This window comes from Schistocerca nitens, chromosome 1 (assembly GCF_023898315.1).
Source record: "Schistocerca nitens isolate TAMUIC-IGC-003100 chromosome 1, iqSchNite1.1, whole genome shotgun sequence".
Classification (NCBI taxonomy): Eukaryota; Metazoa; Arthropoda; class Insecta; order Orthoptera; family Acrididae; genus Schistocerca; species Schistocerca nitens.
In genome coordinates, this window is record NC_064614.1 from 506,024,135 (window position 1) to 506,050,004 (window position 25,870).

At 38.6% G+C, this 25,870-nt stretch overlaps 2 protein-coding genes across 4 annotated transcripts in view; one reads left to right on the top strand and one right to left on the bottom strand.

Annotated features, from left to right (window-relative positions):
• Positions 1-4,271: 4,271 nt before the first annotated feature.
• On the bottom strand, positions 4,272-13,629 carry LOC126252986 (calmodulin-like protein 4). The gene is made up of 5 exons (XM_049954017.1): positions 13,373-13,629; positions 13,259-13,289; positions 13,053-13,184; positions 6,972-7,154; positions 4,272-4,799 (listed from the first exon to the last, which is right to left on the bottom strand). Exons 1-5 carry the CDS (start codon positions 13,373-13,375, stop codon positions 4,699-4,701), a joined length of 450 nt encoding a protein of 149 aa, XP_049809974.1. The 5' UTR covers positions 13,376-13,629; the 3' UTR covers positions 4,272-4,698.
• A 193-nt stretch (positions 13,630-13,822) lies between these two features.
• The window catches only part of LOC126252974 (mitochondrial coenzyme A transporter SLC25A42), a 185,728-nt gene continuing 173,680 nt past the window's right edge, over positions 13,823-25,870 (top strand). The window contains exon 1 of one of the 3 annotated variants that reach the window (XR_007545878.1): positions 13,823-14,029. The gene's annotated coding sequence lies outside the window, so the exon portion shown is untranslated. The remainder of the gene's footprint in view (positions 14,030-25,870) is intronic. The other 2 variants (XM_049954002.1, XR_007545874.1) reach the window with 2 other exon arrangements.

A 25,870-nucleotide genomic window follows, 5' to 3' on the forward strand; every position in this document is an offset into this window, starting at 1 on the left:
GGTTCTTACCACTCAAAATCACAAAAATTTAACTGAAAACTAAAACAATGAACAATTCCCGGAATTGTGAACAATTCCCGGGTTTTTCCCGGTTTTCTCCCGGAATAAAAAATTCCTGGGTTTTTCCCGCATCTCCCAGTTGTCCCGGGTCGTATACACCCTGTATGATACTGCATGAAGAATTTGACAGAGCACTAAAAGACCTAAGTCAAAACAAGGCACCGGGAGTAGACAACATTCTATAAGAACCACTGATTGCCTTGGGAGAGCCAGCCAGCCCTGACAAAACTCTACCATCTGGTGAGCAAGATGTATGAGACAGGCAAAATACCCTCAGACTTCAAGAAGAATTTAATAATTCCAATCCCAAAGAAAGCAGGTGTTGACAGATGTGAAAATTACCGAACTATCAGTTTAATAAGTCACGGCTGCAAAATACTAACGCGAATTCTTTACAAACGAATGGAAAAACTGGTAGAAGCCGACCTCCGGGAAGATCAGTTTGGATTCCATAGAAATATTTGAACACGTGAGGCAATACTGACCCTATGACTTAGCTTATAAGATAGGTTAAGGAAATGCAAATCTATGTTTCCAGCATTTGTAGACTTAGAAAAAGCTTTTGACAATGTTGAGTGGAATACTCTCTTTCAAATTCTGAAGGTGGCAGGAGTAAAATACAGGGAGCAAAAGGCTATTTACAATTTGTGCAGAAACCAGACAGCAATTATACAAGTCGAGGGGCTTAAAAGGGAAGCAGTGGTTGAGAAGGGAGTAAGACAGGTTTGCAGCCTAGCGCCAATGTATTCAATCTGTAGATTGAGCAAACAGTAAAGGAAAAGAAAAATTTGGAGTAGGAATTAAAATCCATGGAGAAGGAATAAAAACTTTGAGGTTTGCCAATGTTGTTGTAATTCTGCCAGAGACAGCAAAGGACCTGGAAGAACAGCTGAACTGGATGGACAGTGTCTTGAAAGAAGAATACGAGATGAACATCAACAAAATCAAAATGAGGATAATGGAATGTAGTCGAATTAAATTGGGTGATGCTGAGGGAATTAGATTAGGAAATGAGACACTTAAAGTAGTAGATGAGTTTTGCTATTTGGGGAGTAAAATAACTGATGATGGTCGAAGTAGAGAGAATATAAAATCTAGATGGGCTATGGCAAGGAAAGCATTTCTGAAGAAGTAAAATTTGTTAACATCGAGTGTAGATTTAAGTGTGAGAAAGTCTCACAGTATTTGTATGGGAGTGAAACATGGGCAATAAACAGTTTAGGCAAGACGAGAATAGAAGCTGTTGAAATATAGTGCTACAGAAGAATGCTGAAGATTAGATGGGTAGATCACGTAACTAATGAGGAGGTACTGAATAGAATTGGAGAGAAGAGGAATTTGTGGCACAACTTTACTAGAAGAAGGGATTGGTTAGTAGCGCATGTTCTGAGGCATCAAGGGCTGACAAATTTAGTATCGGAGGGCAGCATGGAGGGTAAAATTCATAGATGGAGGCCAAGAGATGAACACAGTACACAATTCAGAAGGATGTAGATTGCAGAAGTTATTCAGAGATGAAGAGGCTTGCACAGGAGAGAGTAATATGGAGAACTACATCAAACCAGTCTCTGGACTGAATACAACACTTGACGAAAATAGCCTGCAGTGGCTGCTTCTTCGAATTCAAACATACTGACCTAATTTAATTAATTTGCATTTCATGACAAATAAATGAAACATGAACAGACTACATACTGAATAAAAGAGGAAGGTTAGAAGTTTTGTTAACCACTAGTTGTATAAATGGCCACTAGGGCGTTACAGTTGCATAAACAGCTGTTAGGGTTCTCACACCAATAGGCCATTTGAAAATGGCTAAGATGCAACAGAAGAATTTGTGCATTCTTGAGTTTGCAAGAAGTGAGTCGGCAGTTACCGTATTTACTCGAATCTAAGCCGCACCTGAAAAATGAGACTCGAAATCAAGGAAAAATAAATTTTCCCGAATCTAAGCCGCACCTGAAATTTAAGACTCGAAATTCAAGGGGAGAGAAAAGTTTTAGATGGCACCTCCAAATCGAAACAAAGTTCGTCTAATTGTAATATGAGACACAATTTAGGTCGAATGAATGACGATACAGCTGCAGTAGTTTTTTTCGAGATGTAAGCTTAGCAGTTACGGTTTACCAGGTAGCCATTGCTACGCGTCACGCGCTCCGTCCGTATTTATACGGATATCCTTCCTTTTTCACGTGCTTCGTCTGGTTTGAATTGATTGCTTATTTTTCTTTGATCTGATAAGTGCCGTTCTCTTTGTTATAGGTGTTTACGTCACTCTAAGCTGAAAATGCATTACTGTACTGTGTCATGCATTGTTTGTCGCATTCTGATAGTGCGTGTTTACGGCCTGTCGCCGCTCGCGGCGTGGCTTGCTTTTGTGCGCGCTACCGCCGCTTACAAATAAAAAATAGAGAGGAATCGTTTCATTACCGAAACATTTGTTGTTACTTACACTACTGCTTTCTTTGATAATGATCAACAAGAACCAAATAATAGACTGCGTTTGATAGATGATGTTCTGAACGAAATTTTAGCGAAAATTTTTCTCAGTTTGAAAATCTTTGCAGGTGCCTCTTTGGTTCATTACATTCTGCACAGAAATTAGACATCTTAGATTTAAAAATCTAGTCAGTTGCCGTGCTTCATTTCTGACTGTATCACTATCAGGCATAAGAATAAACGAATATAAACATGACATGATATGTATATTCTTCCGCGTTTGCTGTTGTCTCACTCTAGTTTCGTAGTTTACTAGGCAGACAGGATTTAAATGAGATAGTAGCAAACACGAAACAATACATGGCAAAATGTTTATATTCGTATTAATCTTATGGCGAAGAGAATACTACATTTGATTCACAATTCATAAAAGCTCCTATTAGCAACCATCTCTTCTCACAGGTAGGAAAAAATTCAGAACGTAGAGAATATTGACAAACATCCCAAACAGTCTTGCCAGTCGGATTTTCGTAGTACATTGAAATGCTGCTACATTCGAAGATCAACAATACAGAATTTGTATTTACTTCGTTGGATAATGTACCAAAATGCAGTGGTCGAAACTCTGGGCGGAGGAAAAAGGCTAGCCTTCCACTTTTTTTTAAAATTTATTTACTGACGCAGATTTTGGTGCCAGTATTTATATTTGTGCCTACAAGGCATGCCTGTGTGGCGCTACGTATATTCGACGGCAGAAGTTAGTTGTGGCGGCTCCCACCAACATTTTTCAGAACTCCCGCTTGCTTTGCACTCGATTCTAAGCCGCAGGCGGTTTTTTGGATTACAAAAACCGGAAAAAAAGTGCGGCTTAGATTCGAGTAAATACGGTAAGTGCGGCGGGCACTTCATCCCCGATTGTGCATTGGAACACCAACTAGGAAAAGCATAAGCAGTTAGTTTAATTTCAATAAACTAGATGTCTCTGCAAAGAAAATAAAGCTCTGTCTCAACACTTCTGGCCACCATGACTTTCTTGTGGTGCTATGTTAAGGAGGCTGTTACCTGACCTCTACCTGCAACTCTGGCTGACCAGCTGAACCATGTTACTGCCAAGGTAAACTCCGTAAGCCAAGAGATGAGTTTGGCTATCACTTAGATGTTTGCTGGGCATCAAACGGAGACACACTGAACATTTATAACCTGTGTTTCAAAAAAATTGAAACTTCCTCCTTTGATTGGTATGTAGATTTTCCTTGTACAATTTACCTCATGAAATACAAATCAATTAAACTGTGTCCATTTTGAATAATCCTGTATAATTTTATTCATTCCATGTCCCTGAATGCATTCTTTCATTATGGGATTGATAGAAAATACTATGTGAACAAGTGAGGGAAAACCACCCCTATAATGAGATAGTCTAAAAGTTTATAAAATCTGCCATTGTATTACATATTTTGTGCATCAAAATTTGTTTGGTAACATTTATAGAAAATTATTTACAATGCCCATAAGTAGTCTAACTTTTCTATGCGAGTGCTAATATTTGTTTATAAATGGTTAGTTGAAGATATTCTCACAATCTGATATTTACTGCATATGCTACTTACTTTTAAGGATTTGCTGTCTGGAATAACAAAAGAGGTTGGAAGCCCAACCTCAAACAGAACATAATTAAACTGGATTTTATATGCACATAATTTCAGTAACAAAGAAACAAACAAAGCCACTGACATGATTTTTCAATGTAATAAACTTTACTTCTCTCTCTTTACAAAGTCTTTTCCATGCACATCAAAAATACATTATATAAAAGTGCATTAGAACAAATAGTTTAACAGCAATGTCCATAAATCAAATGTTTCAATTAAGTACTTATATTCGATATCACAGGAATTGCTTAAAATTCAGTATAATACTATTGAACAGTCAGATTATGTCACCTTTCAGAGGTAATTATGGATTTTTTCCCAAGCAAAAGAAAAATAATTTTATCACATACTTTTCATATGATAACAAATACAGATACACACATTTCATATACAAAATTTAATACCAATAATATAACATGAGTGGATCTCTAAGCAACACATGGAGTTTCAAAAAATAGAAAAGTTTGCAATGCCTCCACCAAATGCATTATAAATGTAAACTGTATAAAATACTGTCATAACCCAGGCACATGTGATACATGAGGCATTAATAGTAATCTGGCACAGGAGCACATGCAATCTTCACGAAGTCCTGGTACTTCACCTGTCCATTGTGTGAAACATTTGCTTCCCTAAAAATCTGTTCCACTGAAAAAGTGAACCAGAAGATGAAATTAATATGGATTCAGATTAAACAATTAACACGTAAAGAATATTTCAAGATGGTGGACGGAGGAGGAGGAAGAGGACTCTCCTGTACCTCTATACGAATACTCGAGTTTGACACACACACACACACACACACACACACACACACACACACACACACACACCCTGCCCATGATAAAAGTTTCAACATCCTGTAACACAATCAAAAAGAGTAATTGAGTACATATGAGAGCCACAATGCACATGTTGGCAACACTGGATGTGCAATATTATTTATTATGTCAGCTATTGTGGGAGACTTGCAGAAGCAGCCCACTTTTTTTGTCAATATCATGTTTATCGGAAATTCCAATGTCAGACCTTGAGTGAACATCCAACAACACTGATGGAGCTTTAATAATGTGCACAGATGCTCCTGAATCTAGAAACCATTTTGCATCATCACTCACTTCACTAAAAGAATAAAAAGCAGAATGTGCCTTACCTTTATTGGTAGTTTTTCTCTCAGGACTACTAGAACTAACATTTCATTAAACAAACTGAAATACGCATTTCAAGGTGGAGGTTTAACCAAGAAAGTAGGATTACTTTGTGAACTGATAACTACAACGCTGAACAAGTGCAAAAACATGGACGAATACATGAATAAGGTAATTTCAATCTCAAATCACCTGAAAAATACTGGTTTTGAAACTGAAGAAGAATTGGTTGGAAATGAGATCTTATGCATGGCCTATATGTAAAATGATTTCATGTGTTAATAAAATATAAGTTTTATTTGTCCCTAAACAATTTTTCCACATCACTTCACAGCTGCTAAAATAAAGAAGCCAACAATCTTCTGTTTTGCTGTTTTTCTTTTTTTTTTAATAAATTTGTAATCTGCAATAATCTACTTTACTGTGGCCTGAGGATTAAAGATCATGTATTAATTTCAAACTTTTGTGTGTGAACTCTGAACAGTTAACAGTAGACAGTAGTAGTAGTAGTAGTAGTAGTAGTAGTAGTAGTACAGTTCCAAATTTGAATGCCTGTTAGCGTGGCATCGTGTGTAACCATAAACAACCACCCAAGGTCATGGAAGCCCTAAACAACAGGTTCATGAAATATGAAACTTGTGGTAGGCACTCTTTGATAAGACCATTGGCCAACGTAAGAGGGAATTTCTGAAGCTACAGGAATTCCATCAACATCAGAACATTCCATATTCTGATAAATGAGTTCAACAAGAGGAAAATTTTTGTGCAATATCTCTGTCCCTCGTTACTTGAGTGCTGAACGTAAGTGCAAATGCATAGTTGTTTCAATCTTGCTGAAACAAAGATTTGACTTTTAAGGAAAAGCTTCTTTCTGAATTTGAAATAACAGTCAGAGAAGTGGAAAGGTCAATCTTCCCCGCTATTAAAAAAAAAAAAAAAAATCATTACTCTCAAGCATATTTTGCTTATGATTATCATGGATTTGCCGTAACAGACAGAGCTCCGTGTGGTCAAAATGTCACAGGAGTGTATTATCATGAATTAACAACTGCACAGAAAAATAAAATTACTACTGACCCCCATATTGCCAATCTCTAATCAGAAAACTGCACAAATATGTTTGAGAAGTGTTACTGCACGCAATCTAAAGTACTCATATCACGAAGGACTTTCTGCTGCTGTTAGCTGAGCCATTTGTCAGTTGAACAAACACGGCTTGTTCGACAGAATTTTAAAACTTCCCACCACTGGGACGTGGTCACTGAAGAGAAGGGAGACTCAAAGGATTGCACAGAAATAATGACAAAAATAAAAAAGGAACATGGGAATTATTTATCAAATTTCCCACATATATAAGATTTAGAAATTGATTAAAGTCTGCCAAACACTTATTTCATTCCATTTCTTTTGCTTACAATACACTTCATAACCCACAGGAATGATCCAATAACATATAAAGGCCATTACTGAGAACCACTGATACATTTATAGCGAGCTGATTTATTCACTTATAATACAAAATAATTTGTATCTACATAATAAATAATTTTTATTTATTACGCATCAACTTTTTAAAAAATAAATCGAAAAATATAGTAAAAGCACAACATTACATATGAATCACGTAAATACTATTTAGCAAAAAATAATAATAATAATTCTTATTATTTACCTTCCTTCCCACTAAGTCTTTCACCCCAGTTAAGCAGCATATGCTTCAACTGCCGAGCTGGTAACACACCCTTCTTTCCAGGATCAGCTGCTTGAAATGCTGCCACTACTTCATCTGGTAAAACTTCAGCCTGGCTGTGGGTGTGCATCACTTCAAGGAACTCTGCAAATGACATCTTTCCACCTACCAATTTTTAAACAAAAGCAAATTAAAAATTGTAACACTTTCCTCTCCTTTCAATGTGATTCTTCCTTTTATTATTGTCAGCCACAACATTATGAACTATATTACGAATACATAGTGTGACCAGCCATATACACCCTTATTTTATTTATTACAGGAAATCACTGTGGATAACCACTACAAGCAGTCATTGAAGTGCTTTTAATATTCCTCACAAAAAATTTATTTTTTTCTCCACAAATCTAAAAACCACTGACCTTGGATTAAACATTCATTGTTATCAGCACAATTTTTGTCCATCTCTTTTCTGTTTCAGAACTATTCCTTCCTTTAGTGAGAAAAATTGGAAACACTGGTAATAATATTAACCAATGGTGCAAATATCATAAAGAAACTGCACAATCAGACTACACCCAGCAATTTAGCACAAGAACACGAAGTACAACATGACAACTAAAGTAAGCCTATACCTTTTCATGTTTTAACTAAAATATTACAAGATTCACTGAAAATATACTAATACTTTATAGAATATGTTTGTACTGTCTACCGTAATTTTAAACTTTAAGACACTTATTTGCAGGTGCCCCTAGAAAAAAACTCATGACTTATGCATGATGTATGTACATAATATGCCTCAACAAACTTTTGGATACATGCTCACTATGTATCTAAATTTTCTTGCAGTTTTAGATTTAATGAGGAAAAGTGTGTTAAATGTGGTGTGCTATAATCAATCTGTTACCACAAACATTACTTGTTTCCTTTGCCAACTTGTAAACAAATTACCACTTTCCCACTTAACATATGCTTCAGGCTATACATCATCATTGTCATCAAGACAAAGATTTTATGAGACCTCATTTTGGCCCTATAACATCAGAAACTGAAAAACTGATCATAGTAGATAGGAAAGTACAACTGAAAGAAATAAAATTTGTTAGGAACATTTTAGTGAGAATGTAATGCAAACAGATTTTGGAATGTGCACGAGCAAACTACAGTAGTTTGGAAGGAAAAGGGCCAAGCAACAGATATGGAAAGATGTTAGTGTACCAGATGAAAAAAAATAGGAGGAAATGTGTGGCAAGGACAGAAGGGTTTTTCTAGCAAGAGTCATGGAAAGATGACCATCGTGACAGTGAAGCTGTCTCCTAGCTGTGGGTCGACCGAAGTGTCCTATCCCACCAGTCAGCTTTGACCCGTGACTTAAGGCTGTTGTGGTGTGTGACGTCACGACGGCGCGGAATTTAGTTTGTGAGAGTGGCGTGTTTGTAGGTGTCGTTTTGATGCGATCGGTGGTGCTCTCTGGTGGTGTGTTAGGTGATGTTTTTGGTTTAGTTTGAGAGTGTGGCGTCGTGTGTGAATTTTGGTAAATCGCTTTTTTTGTTTCTTTGGTAGGTATGGATATGACTGACAGGGTCAACAGTTTTTGGTTGTCGGCTATGATGGGGGACAGTGCGTTGTCTCTAATAAAATTTCTTCAACTATTCGGATTTTTTGATGAAGCGTGAAGTGTTCAGTATGTCATGAAGAAATAAGGCTTACTTAAAGTTCAGGCGTCTCGGACCATGGACGGCTGTATGTGGAGATGTCGTAAGGATAACAGGTCAAGGGCAGCGTTCGATCCCAATGTGTGGCTGTGAATGTTGGTATTGGTATCGGGAGCTGCTGTTGAGCTATATAGGTCAAGGGAAGTGTCCGATCCCAATTTATGGGATCGGGAGCTGCTGTTGAGCTATATAGGTCAAGGCAAGTGTCCAATTCCAGATGATATTGTGTTTAGTGGTATTTGGGGTGTTTTGTGATGTCAGTTTTTTTCGTTGTTTTGCATGGGGGTGGGTGTCTAAATTTGTTTATATTTAGTTTGTCCCCACCCAAAAACCCCCATTTCTAGCACTTGTCCCGTTAGTGTCATTAGGCTTTTTGTGGAACGTGTGTGTGTGTTTGTTTTTCGATGTATTTTCGTCCTCATAATGTGTATGTAATGACTTTATAGGTGCCATATTGGAATCGTGGTTTATGGTCGTTTCCGCCATATTTGTGACGTCATGGGTCAAAGCAGACAGGCGGGATCGGACGCTTCCGTATTTCCCTAGCTGTTACTGCATCTTTGTTTTATGCCAAGTGACTCTGTAAAAAATTTTCACAATACATCCCAACAAGCACAAAACAATTTTAGATGTTATGCACTTGCTTTACTTTTAAATGTGTTGACGTTGGTAAATTGATCATTTTGGTGTTCATCATTGTCTTTTGTGCTGTTGATAATTAATAATGAAGATCAAAAGACTATCAAAGTTGGTGTCCACTCACTCACAGATGAGACACGGACTGAAGTTGAAACTAGCGAAGCACAAGCAGAAATTCTTAGCTCTGTTTTCAAAAGTTTCTATACAACGGAAAACCCACGAGTACTTCTCAGACACAATTCTCATTTCAATGTAACGATGAGTGAAATAGTTATATCTATGGCTGCCCAGTAGTTGGTAAAAAGCACAGGTCACACCCATATACAAGAAAGGTAACAGGAGTGATCTACAAAACTACCATCCAATATCCTTGAAAATGATTTGTTGAGACTCTTAGAAGATATTCTGAGCTCAAACACAATTAGGTATCTCAAACAAAATTACCTCCTCCATGACAACCAACATAGGTTTCGAAAAAACTAATGATCTGAAACCCAAGTTACACTTTTCTCACATGACATACTGGAAGCCATGGATCAAGCCAGTCAAGTACACGCAGTATGCATCGATTTCCGAAAGGCATTTGATTCAGTACCACACACACACTTATGTCAAAAGTTCGATCATATGGGGGCATCAAGTGAAATTTGTGATTAGATTGAGGGCTTTTTGATAGGGATGACACAACTTGTTACCTTGGATGAAGAGTCATCATCATATGTAGAAGCAACTTTGGGTTCCACATGGAAGTATGTTGGGACACTTGCTGTTAATGTCGTGTATTAACGATCTTGCAGACAATATTAATAACCAGGCAGTGGCAGGAGAACACAAAAAGGTTTAAATTTTACAAGCTTTCGGGGCCAGTTATTCTGGTAGAGGAGTTGAAGGGGAACAAAGAGGGGTGAAGGAAAAGGACTGGAAAGGTTTACATTACATTGTCAATAATTACTTTTATTGTTATAGACAATATTAATAGTAACACAGGGTTTTTTTTTTTTTTTTTTCAAATGATGCAGTTATCTATAACGAAGTACTACCTGAAAGAAGCTGCATAAATATTCAATCATATCTTGATGAGATTTCAAAGTGATGCAAAAATTGGCAACTTCCTTTAAATGTTCAGAAACATAAAATTGTGCACTTCACAAAACAAAAAACTTGTTGTTGTTGTCTTCAGTCCTGAGACTGGTTTGATGCAGCTCTCCATGCCAGTAAAGCTGCATGTCCTCGGGAAAAATTACGGCTGTAGTTTCCCCTTGCTTTCAGCCGTTCGCAGTACCAGCACAGCAAGGCTGTTTTGGTTAATGTTACAAGGCCAGATCAGTCAATCATCCAGAATGTTGCCCCTGCAACTACTGAAAAGGCTGCTGCCCCTCTTCAGGAACCACATGTTTGTCTGGCCTCTCAACAGATACCCCTCCGTTGTGGTTGCACCTACGGTTCGGCCATCTGTATCGCTGAGGCACGCAAGCCTCCCCACCAACAGCAAGGTCCATGGATCATGGGGGAAGACAAAAAACTTAGTATCCCATAACTACAATATCAGCAAGTCATTGTTGGATTGGCCAACTGATACAAATACCTGGGTGTAACACATTGCAGGGATATGAAATTGAATGATCACATAGGTTCAATCGTGGGCAAAACTGGAGGTAGACTTCAGTTTATTGGTAGAACACAGGCAAAGTTCAATCAATTTACAAAGGAGATTGCTTACAAAACAATCATGTGACCCATCCTGGAATACTGCTCAGTTTGTGGGAGCTCTACCAAATAGGACTAGCAGTGGATATTTGAAACACACACAGAAAAGGGCAGCACAAGTGGTCACAGGTTGGTTTGACCTACAGGAGGATGTCACAGAAATTTTGAAAGAACTAATCTGACACAAAGTTAAAGATAAATATAAAGCATCCCGAGAACGGCTACTTCCAAAGTTTCGAGAACCAACTGTAAATGATGACTAGGGCTATACTACAACCCCTAAATATCACTCCAATAGGTATTGTGAGAACAAGATTAGACAGCACACACAGAGGCATTTAAATAGTCATTCTTCCTGTGCTCCATATGTGAATGAAATGGGGGAAAAAGACTTATAACTGGTATAATGGGATGTACCCTCTGCTGTGCATTTCACAGTAGTTTGCAAAGTATAAATGTTAACTATATTGTTAGCTATTATTAAAAGTCTTACTTCTCCATAATAATTTATTTCTCTGAAAGAATGAGTAGATTAAACAGATTTATTGTAATTCTAATATTTCAAAAAGCCTCCAAAGTATGGTAGTTGCTATGAGACCATAGAAAAACATTAGTGGCAAATCAAAAGAGTTACATAACAATCCTCCCTCTCCTGCATCATAAATTAAATACAATCAAATTTACAACTTGTCTGTTTCAAAAATGTTGTTGTGCTGTCCCACACAAAAAAATATAAATTTTTTCACAAGCAAACAGACCCGAAACCAAATATCTGTCACATACAAATACACACTACCCCTCTCCGCTCTGAGAAGTGAGTATATAACAAAAGGAGTAATGTAGTGCTCCTCCCCTTCTGTTTTTCATACTTTCTGTTTGGTATATGTGAGTAATATGCATCCAATACTCTTTGGAACTTCATCTATTACTTAATACAGCTTTTCTAAATTTACCTTGCACTTCTAGTTATTTATAAGAAAAGGTGAGAGTATTCATTGGCTTCACCAACACTCAACCAAACTGTTACCTTCAATCCCAGTTAGCCCTCGGGCTATATTAAAGACAGTCTGTCACCACACCAAGGTTTTTGAAGTGGTTAATAGCTTTCTCTAACCTTATCAACTGTATTGGAAGGTACAGATCATTCAAATCACTTGTTCAAATCTTTAACCATCACTTATGTCTACAATTCTACATTTAAAACAGTATTACACTGTTAGCGAATAAGAGTTTATTAACTGCTGAGACACCACAGCTCATAACTGCACGAAAACTAGTACTTGCAATAAGCCTTAATGGCGTGTGTGGGGGTTGAAAGGGGGGGGGGTCCAGTCTGCTTTGTATTTCTGACTGGATTGCTGGTACATCTACAGTAATTCTAGTGAACTAGTACTACAGCTAAAGGAAGCCATGTGCATGCTTTGCAAAGCACTTAAGTGTTCAAATTAATGTTTAATAGATTTAATTTGTATCTTCACAATGAGTGTACTCTGCTTAAATTAATCTAGCTATATCTTGTATGGTTCCTACACTTTGTATGCATATTTTCCTTTTAATCAGATTGTTCTAAGCAAAGAAGCGTGTATATTTCATAAGATATCCCCAGTTTTACAAATTATATCTATACGATTACATCTCTCAATTTTAACAGATGACACTGATACTTCACCTGAACACCTAAGCAGATCATTTTTTAACTATACTGTGTAGTCAGTGAAATCTTGTTAGATCTTTAGAGGCAGTGTTTAAATGTAGTGAGCAATCCATAGTGCAGCAAAGCAAAAAAAAAAAAAAATGTAATATATAATTTACTAGTCCTCCAACCAGTTTTAAAAGTTTTCAGTTAGATTTTTCAGAAGTACCAGATGATACAGCCGAAAGTGACAAAATTCAAAAAGTAACATCGCCATGACACACTAAACACAAATAATTACACAACTTTCTGGTTTGATATTTGAGCAGGAACATCAAACTGCTTTCGAAATGGCGATTTTCTTACCTTTCTCTTTCATATACTTTTTAAGTTCCTGAATCGTTGGGCTCATACCCAGCGATCTCATTATAATAGTTAATTCATCCAAGGTACGAATCTGTCCACTTCGTGCGAAAAGGTAGAAGCATTCACGAAATTCTGAAAGTAGTGACTGCCATTACATTTGGCTTACACACCCTTACAAGTTCGTAACAAATTATTAGATCACATACCATCTATATCCTGCTCCCGGAAATATCGAGCCTAAAGAGAATAAACATACATATTACAATACTGTAACATTTATACATTACAAATGGAGAAACTGAATATAAAGGCCAATTTACCATATCGCTATTAACAGCTGTTTCAAACAATACGCCAACAAACGTCAAATGGCGACAACTCAGATAAACGGATCTTATCTAGCTTATAAACTTTCCACACCTAACATTGTAAATGTTCTAAAACAGTGGTGAATAAAACATGTCCTTGCACTTATCGTCAGATAACCACGTCACAAACCGCACTAGTTTCTCTACGCGTAAGTATCGTTTAACATTAAGTCGAACTTGCCCAGTGAGCTAGTGTGATACATCGTTTATTTCACTCGCTTTTTATTCTTTAATATTTGTGTACTTCTTGCGTGCTGTTGTTATAAATTTTTTCTGCGGAGTACGTTACACAATGAAACTGTAAAAATGCAATGAGTTATTTCATTGCCTGGAAGAATACAAACTACAAAGTACAGCTCTGTCATAGTACAAAGATAAATACAGCGTATTGATGATAGTGCTCTGCCTATGCTTCTTGTAACCGATAGGTACAAGAAGTGCCGTGATGTGAAGGGCAAAGTACCAGTGCGCATCAGCGACTGCTAATTTAAATGGTCAAGGCCTCGTGAAGTGTGTTATGACATGTAAGATCCTCAGCATAGGAAGACGACGTACATACTGTACAAGTTTGGAAGACTGACACGATATATGTGGATATTTCAACGAAAGGTAAAAATATACCAATACTTCCGTACCCTGCTTGTACAGCTATTCAGCAAGTTTGTGTGTGTGTGTGTGTGTGTGTTTTTAGATTTTTGTAACAGATTCGATTACGTGAAAATTAAGCCTACTATAGCTTGCTGGGTTAGCTTCGTCTTAATTGAAAAATAGTGTATATTAAGTTTCATGGCAGTGATAAAAGATGTGGAGATATCAGAATGGGGAATCAAGGAATAAACCTAGAGAGGGAGTGATGTGTTGCAAAACACCTGTTTGTAATCGTGTGTATTTCTACGCAAAGTGTGTACACTGCACTTTACAGTAGACGTTTTTAGGTACTGTGTCTGTGTTGCATGTCTGTGATTCTGAGACATCGAGAGGGGGTGGGGGAGAACATAAAGTTACAAAAGTAGCCACAGTATATCAGACAGGCGATTTTTACGTTGGTATATGAGCGTAAATCGTTTCGACGTGAAGATGTGAATTCTGTTTCTCAGACTACCGTACATTAATAGATTCCATTTTTCGTGAAAACCATACCTTCGAAAACATTGCTTATATGATTAAGGGTGTCAGGAGGACCAGGGGAAACATATATTTTCTTGTTAAAATAGTGTCATTCTCTGAAACTAATATATAACAATTTCCCACCTATTGATCTGACTGAACTTCACCTGGACCATCTTGACTTTCAGTAACGGCATATACTCACTTTGCACTTACTATAGAAAACTGTTAGTTTAATGTCCCCAGCATAACACTCCCCGCGTTATTGTGAAACATGTTTGTCGTACGGTAGCCCATTTAATCGATCACTTCCCGATTGTAAAAAAAAAGTGAAGAGGGCGAAACAAATGTACCACAAAAATAGTATCGCTGCAAAATAACGTTCACTTTAAAAACAACAAAAAAAGGCATCTCGTATAGTGTGAAACGTAAATGTATGTAGTAAGCTGAAATTTCCAGTGCTGACATGAAAAGACGCGGCTACTTAAAAGCTGGAAATTAACAAATGAAAACGGAAGAATATATCAGTGTAGACTTTTCTTTTTGTTTGAGCGGGACGAAAACACGATTCCTCAGAATTGCACAATGGATTTTTTTCCAAATTTACATATTCAAAAGAAGAGTGGGAAATGGACAAATGGGATAACTTATCTAATTGGCTAACGTGTGCTCTAGCTGTGCAATAAAAAAATTTTGCTTTAGAATCAGCAGGATAATTAAGAAACTTTGCAATGTGAGAGAAAATTGGAAGATTTTACGAACAGCTGCTGCTAGCTGTATAAATGTCAAAAAGTTAATCTCTTCAAAGCATAGTTTTTTGCGCATAACATTCTAAATTGGTGAAATATTTAACTGTCAAAATGGTCTCCATCGAATCGAATACTAAACTGGGATATTTTGAAAACAGAAGACGCAAGTGCAGAAATACATGCTTTTTAAACAAAACTTGAAAATAAAAATAGGTCAATTGTTTTGTGAAATGATTTTTCTAACAGCAAGAAACAAAATAGATTAGAGGGACATTTGACGCGCCTTTGAACTTGACATTCTCAATCGCCACCTCATTTGCTGTTCCGGCACCAGTGCGTAATTTCGAGCATAATTCAAAGGCGTGTCAAATTTTCTCTAATTTGTTTATTTCTTGCTTTTAGACAAACCATATTGCAAAACATCTGACGGGTTTTCACTTTTTATTTTGTCCAGGAAACACCTGTACACAAATACATGAGAGCGCGTGCGCACGCAATAAAAAGAGCCACTAGATCACTGACTGAATTGAGAACTTGGAGTACGGTAGTAGTGTTAACTTTTGTAGTGATAGCGTCTTTCATACATCGCTGCTTGCCAACACACGGAGTACCCAATTTTTCTTACCAATCAAACGTCCCTCTATGTATGCGGCTTTTTAATATATACGTGGTGAGTCAGGAGGAAAGGTACCGTAAGTCTTTTGACGGGTGATAGCATTACTGATTCTGAACAAAAAAACTTGCTGTGGGCATATGTCTTATTCCGAATGGTTTCCGAGATAAAACACTTTTAATGTACATTTCTATTTATTTTCTGTATTATTCATTGTTATTATTTACAATGTACCACTGTAATATGGAGGAGGTTGAGACGAACATTTTGATACAGGACGCTTGTGGTCTATCAAGTCGGAAAACTACCTCAAACTAGCCTACAAAAAGTGCCGAAGCTACAGCGCGTCGCGCGAGATTTTCAATATTCCCGCGATCTCTCCGCGCAAATTGTTAGTCCTAGACAAAAATAAATGACTTTTTTATAGCAAATTTATAGTTTTATTTAGTACGACACGTTTTCGTTGGAGTGTGCGGTTTTCGAGTTATTAAAGAAAAACGTACAAAACTGATGTTAAACGTGTTCTATCTCGGAAACCATTCCCAGTAGGGCGTATGTCCATTGGAAATTTTTTGTTCAGAATCGGTAATACTATCGCGTCTCAAAGCAGTTCGTACCTTTCCTCCTGACTCAACCTGTATCTGTTACATAATGTCGTTATATTAACTAGTGTGTAGCGAGTAAGTCATCGGATTCAAATGAACCGAACCGATGTTAACTAAATGGAACACACTTAGTTACTCTTAGCCGTATTTAATTTCAATCAATATTTACGCCTTGGTATTTGGACGTCTTTCATGACTTTATTCTTAGTCGCGTGATTTCTTTAGTGCTCGATTAGATGTTCTCGAAGCAGTAAATGTCATGCAGTTATGTTGCGGATAAAGCTAAAATTGATTTCACTGGGGTCTGGATAAATGCATATATCAAACCGGACTAATATTTTTATACTATGCTTCTGTACTGTATGATTAAATGATGGCGTCCTCTTGGGTAAAATATTCCGGAGGTAAAATAGTCCCCCATTCGGATCTCCGGGCGGGGACTACTCAAGAGGACGTCGTTATCAGGAGAAAGAAAACTGGCACTAAGCAGATTCAGAAGGATGTAGGTTGCAGTAGGTACTGGGAGATGAAGAAGCTTGCACAGGATAGAGTAGCATGGAGAGCTGCATCAAACCAGTCTCAGGACTGAAGACCACAACAACAACAATGCTTCGGAAAATAACTTCCTAATTTCTTAAGATATACTGGAAGAGGATAGCTCGAATAGATTTTTTTTTTTTTTCCTATTACGTATTTCAGTGGCTCGGTGATTCCGTTCCGGCTGTTGTGGAGGCCAATGATTTCATTCTTTTATACTTAGGTTCAACAAACCAAAAATGTGCTCATTCTTTTTCGTGTGACTTATGGTATTCTCTCTTGAGATATGCAATATCATGCTGCGAACAATAGCTATGACGTAGAATAAATATGGGTATGTAAAATGGTTTTATAGATCTTAAAATCTGCCATCTTTTGAGTGTGATCGCACAGTTCACAGAAAAACGTGATATGATGGCGCAAACCGCGAAAATCCTGAATTCTTGTTTCCTTGTGATATCCTGACGTAAACAAGTCTTGAGGCAAGGAACAAAATAAGAGTAAATTAGTTCGATCAAGTTACGCGTTTGCGTCGGTCGATAGTTTTAAGTTTTGTGTTTCTTGCACCATGGAAGCAGTCTGGTGAAGTTGGCACACTACTCTCAGCAATATGCATTTTCCGGGTTCCCTTCCTCAGTCGGTAAAAACGGTGGTCGTCGAACTGCGGACCGAATAAAGTGTTCGTGCAGCCCGCGCTTGTCACCCGTATTTCATAATAATATGCTTGTAGCAACTAAAAGCAGCACAAAAAGGTTAACTAACGTTAATAACTTCTTAAGAATGTATTTCTATTACTAAGTAACAAACAAAAAGACAGTAACGTTTTAAGATTTGCTTAATTTTACTTCACGTTTGCGAATTCGACCGTGAGCTAAGTAAAGGTTGTCGCTCACCTGGTATGCAGCGCTGCCACTATGGGGTAATAGAAATAAGAGGGGGAATATTTTATTGTCTGTCTTCCAGTGGTGAAAAGTCACCAGTGTGTGCACGAGCACCGATCAGCTGCAATAGTATAAATGTCAAACGGAAGCTAAATGGATTTTTGAATGCGCATTATGAAGACAGTTATCTAGAAAAGTGGTTCAGGTTTGAAGCAAGTAATGCGAAATCAAATTAAGGCTGTTGTAATACAATGCAGTGAGTAAAAGAAAATGAGATTCGAAACATTTAGGAAACAAATGGTTCAAATGGCTCTGAGCACTATGGGACTTAACATCTGAGGTCATCAGTCCCCTATAGTTAGAACTACTTAAACCTAATTAACCTAAGGACAGCACACACATCCATGCCCGAGGCAGGATTCGAACCTGCGACCGTAGCAGCAGCGCGGTTCCGCACTGAAGCGCATAGAACCGCTCTTTCACAGCGGCCGGCTTTAGTAAACATTTGTGACCGCGTGTCATATTGCAATTACTGTTATCAACTTATGTAACATACTAATTTATGTAGCCTACCAATTAATAGTAAGATCGATAGCAGGAGGGTAAAGTGGTGAGGACGGGAAAAGCGGCTGTTGCATATTTTATGCCCTGAAAGGCGCTACTGCCTGACGAGAAGTGATCAGACAAGTTCTAGTGCCACTGTTGTCTGTCAGACTTTACAAGAGGAAGCTTTTTCCGTTATTTTTTGTCAAACATTTTTGTTTTTGAGTCGCTTGATGTAAGATAAGTTATTTACGTTATCCTTGTTACCTCGCATGTACGGCGTGTTACAAGTTTTTTATTTATTTATTACAATACCAGAGTTTTAACAACGTCTCTTGGCCTACAAATGTAGTTCCTTGTTATTTATTTTACTTTGATAGTCCCTTCTGTGGATCACTAATGCCGACAAGGCATGCGATCGGGAAACGTGGCCACACCACTCGCCGGGGCAGAGCGCCCAAGGTGTTCGTCCCAATAAGAGTTAATTACTTCCAATAAACACGCATAGTACAACAGATAAAACTGCCTACTAAACCTTTCTACAAACAAAGCTATCATTTGCATTTGTGACAGTTTTGAAATGATTAAATTAGATTACTTTATTCTTTCTGTTCTATTGTATTTGGCCTAACTCAAAAGTCCGATTGAAGAAGGCCTGCTGAAGCAGCGTAGTAATCTTTCAGATACTAGGGCGTGAAGAGGCTTAAAAAAATTTGCGTGGAAATAAAAAAATAACAATGGGATCCTGTTGCTATGGCACGGGCCGCAGTACCTGCTTCGGTACAGAAAACTGGTCACTATGCAAGCCTTTTCCTTTTCATTTTAAAATATCTGACGTGATACCTTATAATATGTAGATTCAGAATTGGTAAGTGGTAAGCTATCATAACCATGAAACTTCCTGGCAGATTAAAACTGTGTGCCGGACCGAGACTCGAACTCGGGACCTTTGCCTTTCGCGGGCAAGTGCTCTGCCAACTGAGCTACCCAAGCACGACTCACGCCCCGTCGTCACAGCTTTACTTCTGCCAGTACCTCGTCTCCTACCTTCCAAACTTTACAGAAGCTCTCCTCCACTTGCCCGCGAAAGGCAAAGGTCCCGAGTTCGAGTCGCGGTCCGGCACACAGTTTTAATCTGCCAGGAAGTTTCATATCAGCGCACACTCCGCTGCAGAGTGAAAATCTCATTCTGGTATCATAACCATGGTTTGGCGAAACCTGAATTTATCGTTCAGTGGTCACTTTATCCCTCCACCCGCCGCCTCTCCTCCTATGCGGCCCGAGGTGTCGCCCTAAAATGTTGAAATTGGCTTTTAAGCCAAAAAATTTGACGACTCCTGCCTTATAGGGTCACTTTTTTGTTCTTCCGTTCGTCTTCTCGCCTGCCTTCCCGTTCGACTTTTAGAAACTATTTTTCCCATGAACGTGTAGGCGTACCAAATTGAAATTTGTTATGTGTTAAGATGTATAATAGGCGGTGTAGAACATTCAAGCCTCTAAGTCAATACAGTCAAAAGATACGGCTGTTCATGTAACATATTTTGATATTCGCCAACTCACTCGTCAAAACCTATGTAACTTCTCGTTAAACCACAATCATGAAATTTGGTAAGAGTTCAAGTACAGGGAAAAAATCGAAAATTGTTAATTTCTAATTATGTATACTGAAAGGATATAACATTAACAGCAGCAAAACAATGATAACGAAATGTAGTGGAATTAAATCAGGTGACGCTGAGGGAATTAGGAAACTAAAAAGTAGATGAGTTTAGTTAGTTGGGCAGAAAATAACTAATGATGGCGACCTAGAGTTGATATAAAATGTAGACTGGCAATTGCAAGAAAAGCGTATCTGAAGTGGATAAATTTGTTAACACCGAATACAGATTTAAGAGTTAGAAAGTCTATTCTGGAAGTATTTGTATGGAGTGTAACCATGTATGGAAGTGAAACATGGGCGATAAACAGTTTAGAGACGTGAATAGAGGTTTTTGAAATGTGGTGCTAATGAGGTGATACTGAATAGAATTGTGGAGAAAAGAAGTTTGTAGCACAAGCTGACTAGTTAAAGGGATCGGTTGACAGGACACGTTCTGAGACATGGCAGCAATTTAGTACTGGAGGGAAGTGTGTGAGCGGGGGTAAAAATTGTAGAGGGGGGGGGGGGAGGGAGAGAGAGAGAGAGAGAGAGAGAGAGAGAGAGAGAGAGAAGAGAAGAATACAGTAAGCATAATCAGAAGGATGTAAGTTGCAGTAGTTATAGGGAGATGGGAGATGAAAAGGCTTGCACAGGATTGAGTAGCGTGGAGAGCTGCACCGAACCAGTCTTCGGACTGAAGATCACATTATCAGCACACGACAAAAAATAATCTTTTGTCATTTGTTATCGCACTGTCTGTCTGCCCGCCTGTTAAGGTCCAATCTTCTCAAGACTTGCAATAGCAAATGCGAAATTACACTAAAAATTTAAACTTAAAATGAAAACATTCTCGAAGGTTTTGGAATTCCCGGGACTGATATCTTGGCAGTATACACATCGATAACAGATACAAATCGTAAAGATTGTTGATTCCCGAGACGGGTGCACTATCGATATACATAATTCATACCTGAGCCATAACCGCACTTTGCCAATTTTTTTCCGAATTCTTGATATAAATGCTATAGTTCTAAAATTCTCTGTACAAAATATGAATAATTCAGCAGAACTTCGCGATGAAAACAGTAGTACTCGAAAAATTTGAATCTTCGAGAAAAAATACAAATTTGCCAAAAGATTATGATTACAAATCTGAATAGCTCTCAAAGAGTTCTACCGAAAACCTTAAGGTACATTTTTTGTACGGATAATGGATTGAGATAATTGCAATAGTGAGGGACCCACTTTCACTACATAAAAACAAAACTTGAGCAACAGTACTAATCAGTCATAGATATCAAGATAGAGTTCTACCGAAAATATTGAGTGACATCCTTACTCGAACTGGGAAAACTATGTTCTCAAGTAGCGAGACGTCCCGCCCCCCTTACTGATTAGCCATCTGCACAAAATTGCAGTGTTTCGTTGTCTAATTTAAGTTAGCTATTTAGAGTGAAATTGTGGCAGAGGTAGGTTTTGCGGCGATTCTGATCATCGTGGTAAAGTACATGTAATTTACAATCCGAAACGGTCTCGAATATAAACTGCTATGTTGAGCTGAAACCGGTCATTTAAAAAAATAATGCAATCCAAACAAATAAGAGGGCTTTTCACTAAAGAATATTTTTGGACAACATGCCTTTACTCATTCTCATAATTTTGATGGTCCTTCTCAAAGTAGTCTCCCACGAATGCGATGCACTTTTCCCAGCGTTTCTGCCAGTCTTCAAATACAGGCTCGAAAGAGGTCCTTCGAAATCGCCTCCGCAGCTTTCACCACTGCTTCTGATGATTGATAACGCCTCATGTTAGGGAATAGAAAAGTCACGTGGCGCTAAATCCGGACTGTAGGGAGGGTGAGGGATGCACTTCACGTTGATTTTTGCAAGATATTCAGCAACAACATTGGCAATATGCGGCCGCGCATTATCGTGGTGCAGCATTCAGCCTACTTCACGGAAATGTGATCTTGTGCGCCTGATATGGTCTTGGAATGTTTTCAGGACATTCTAGTAGTGTTGTCCAGTTACTGGTGTGTGTGTGTGTGTGTGTGTGTGTGTGTGTGTGTGTGTGCGTGCAGGTACAACATGCTAATAAACCCATTCTATGAATATCAAAGAATGAGATGACCATAACTTTCCCAGCAGAAGCACCACTTTTGCTTTTTTTAGGGTTGGTGATGGAGATTTCCACACCGAGCTTTGGAATCCATCGCGCACAAACACGAGTCGTGTAATTTTTCTGTAACCAACGTGTGGGTGGCACCCGATGAAATGTTCAATATTTTAGAGTGATGTTAAGGTAATTCATCGATCCTCTCTCACAATGACAGCAGCAGTTTTGATGTTTTCTTCCGTAAGAGCAGTAACTTGAGCATCGGGTCCACCTTCCTTTGAAATTGACTGTCTCCCCTGTTTAAACATTTTAAACCACCTTCGAGCTGTGCTGTAGGGAAGAACGGCCTCTCCATAGGCCTCCTATAACGTTTTATGGGCGTCAGCTGAAGATTTGTTGAGACGAAAGCAGAATTTCAAAGCCGCATATTGTTCCTCCCGTGTTACCTCCATTGCAGCGGTAGGCGGTACTGAACATGCCTGCCTCTCACAGGCGGGAACCAGGAGTCCCAACAGTGAAACTACTACGGCGTCTTTGTTGCATATTAAGCTAACAGTTTCATAAGATTAAATTTAATCACGAGAAATTATGACCATAAAAAATTATGATCATTCTGTATTGAACAGCTCTCGTAGTAAACCTGTTTCATGCTTAAATGCCTGTCAGAGTTCTTCGAACCACTGTGACACTATTTTTTTTTACCGTTCCACAGTAGTACATCGCAAAGGAAAAACGAGCACTTATCTCTTTCCGTGCAAGCTCTGATTTATTTTATTACGACGATCATTTCTCCGTATGATGGCGAGCGTCATCAAAAGCATTCGAAGGTGAGAGTTGTAGATTGAAATTTTGTGAAAAGATCTCGCCACAATGAAAAACGCTTTTGTTTTAATGATTCTCCACCCCAATTCGCGTATCATATCCGAGACACACACTCCCCTATTTCGCGATAGTGCAAACCGAGATGCCCTTATTCAAATTTTCTGTGTGATCGGTCCAGACTGTTCATTTGCAATCGTTATCCCTAAGTTCCCCCCCATGGACCATGCCGTTGGTGGGGAGGCTTGCGTGCCTGAGCGATACAGATAGCCGTACCGTAGGTGCAACCACAACGGAGGGGTATCTGTTGAGAGGCAAGACAAACGCGTGGTTCCTGAAGAGGGGCAGCAGCCTTTTCAGTAGTTGCAAGGGCAACAGTCTGGATGATTGACTGATCTGGCCTTGTAACACTAACCAAAACGGCCTTGCTGTGGTGGTACTGCGAACGGCTGAAAGCAAGGGGAAACTACGGCCGTAATTTTTCCCGAGGGCATGCAGTTTTACTGTATGGTTAAATGATGATGGTGTCCTCTTGGGTAAAATATTCCGGAGGTAAAATAGTCTGCCATTCGGATCTCCGGGCGGGGACTACTCTAGAGGACGTCGTTATCAGGAGAAAGAAAACTGGCATGCTACGGATCGGAGCGTGGAATATCAGATCCCTTAATCGGGCAGGTAGGTTAGAAAATTTAAAAAGGGAAATGGATAGGTTAAAGTTATAGTGGGAATTAGTGAAGTTCGGTGGCAGGAGGAACAAGACTTTTGGTCAGGCGAATACAGGATTATAAATACAAAGTCAAATAGGGGTAATGCAGAAGTCTGTTTAATAATGAATAAACAGCATAGTGAACGCATTATTGTGGCCAAGATAGACACGAAGCCCACGCCTACTACAGTAGTACAAGTTTATATGCCAACTAGCTCCGCAGATGACAAAGAAATTGAAGAAATTCATGATGAAATAAAAGAAATTATTCAGATAGTGAAGGGAGACGAAAATTTAATAGTCATGGGTGACTGGAATTCGGTAGTAGGAAAAGGGCGAGAAGGAAACGTAGTAGGTGAATATGGATTGGGAGGAAGAAATGGAAGAGGAAGCCGCTTGGTAGAATTTTGCACAGAGCATAACTTAATCATAGCTAACAGTTGGTTCAAGAATCATGAAAGAAGGTTGTATACATGGAAGAACCCTGGAGGTACTAAAAGGTATCAGATAGATTATATAATGGTAAGACAGAGATTTAGGAACCAGGTTTTAAATTGTAAGACATTTCCAGGGCCAGATGTGGACTCTGACCACAATCTATTGGTTATGAACTGTAGATTAAAACTGAAGAAACTGCAAAAAGGTGGGAGTTTGAGATGGGACCTGGATAAACTGACTAAACCAGAGGTTGTACAGAGTTTCAGGGAGAGCATAAGGGAACAATTGACAGTAGTGGGGGAAAGAAGTACAGTAGAAGAAGAATGGGTAGCTCTGAGGGATGAAGTAGTGAAGGCAGCAGAGGATCAAGTAGGTAAAAAGACGAGGGCTAGTAGAAATCCTGGGGTAACAGAAGAAATATTGAATTTAATCGATGAAAGGAGAAAATATAAAAATGCAGTAAATGAAGCAGGCAAAAAGGAATACAAACGTCTCAAAAATGAGATCGACAGAAAGTGCAAAATGGCTAAGCAGGGATGGTTAGAGGACAAATGTAAGGATGTAGAGGCTTATCACACTAGGGGTAAGACAGATACTGCCTACAGAAAATTAAAGAGACCTATGGAGAAAAGAGAGCCACTTGTATGAATATCAAGAGCTCAGATGGCAACCCAGTTCTAAGCAAAGAAGGGAAAGCAGAAAGGTGGAAGGAGTATATAGAGCGTCTACACAAGGGCGATGTACTTGAGGACAATATTATGGAAATGAAAGGGGATGTAGATGAAGATGAAATGGGAGATATGATACTGCGTGAAGAGTTTGACAGAGCACTGAAAGACCTGAATCGAAACTAGGCTCCGGGAGTAGACAACATTCTATTAGAACTACTGACGGCATTGGGAGAGCCAGTCCTGACAAAACTCTACCATCTGGTGAGCAAGATGTATGAGACAGGCGAAATACCCTCAGACTTCAAGAAGAATATAATAATCCCAATCCCAAAGAAAGCAGGTGTTGACAGATGTGAAAATTACCGAACTATCAGTTTAATAAGTCACGGCTGCAAAATACTAACGCGAATTCTTTACAGACGAATGGAAAAATTAGTAGAAGCCGACCTTGGGGAAGATCAGTTTGGATTCCGTAGAAATGTTGGAACACGTGAGGCAATACTGACCCTTCGACTTATCTTAGAAGCTAGATTAAGGAAAGGCAAACCTAAGTTTCTAGCATTTGTAGACTTAGAGAAAGCTTTTGACAATGTTGACTGGAATACTCTTTCAAATTCTGAAGGTGGCAGGGGTAAAATATAGGGAGCGAAAGTCTATTTACAATTTGTATAGAAATCAAATGGTAGTTATAAGAGTGGAGGGACATGAAAGAGAAGCAGTGGTTGGGAAGGGAGTGAGACAGGGTTATAGCCTATCCCCAATGTTATCCAATCTGTATATTGAGCAAGCAGTAAAGGAAACAAAAGAAAAATTTGGAGTTGGTATTAAAGTCCATGGAGAAGAAATAAAAACTTTGAGGTTCTCAGATGACATTGTAATTCTGTCAGAGACAGCAAAGGACTTGGAAGAGCAGTTGAACGGAATGGATGGTGTCTTGAAGGGAGGATATAAGATGAACATCAACAAAAGCAAAACGAGGATAATGAAATGTAGTCGAATTAAGTTGGGTGATGCTGAGGGAATTAGA

Bases quoted from the DNA above. Each gene is read 5' to 3' on its own strand.
- LOC126252986 (XM_049954017.1), bottom strand. The intron at 7,155-13,052 runs GTAAGAAAATCG...AAAAATTGGTAG, and splicing joins AAAGTATATGAAAGAGAAAG to GTGGAAAGATGTCATTTGCA. The intron at 4,800-6,971 runs GTAAATAATAAG...TCACTTTTTCAG, and splicing joins AAGACTTAGTGGGAAGGAAG to TGGAACAGATTTTTAGGGAA.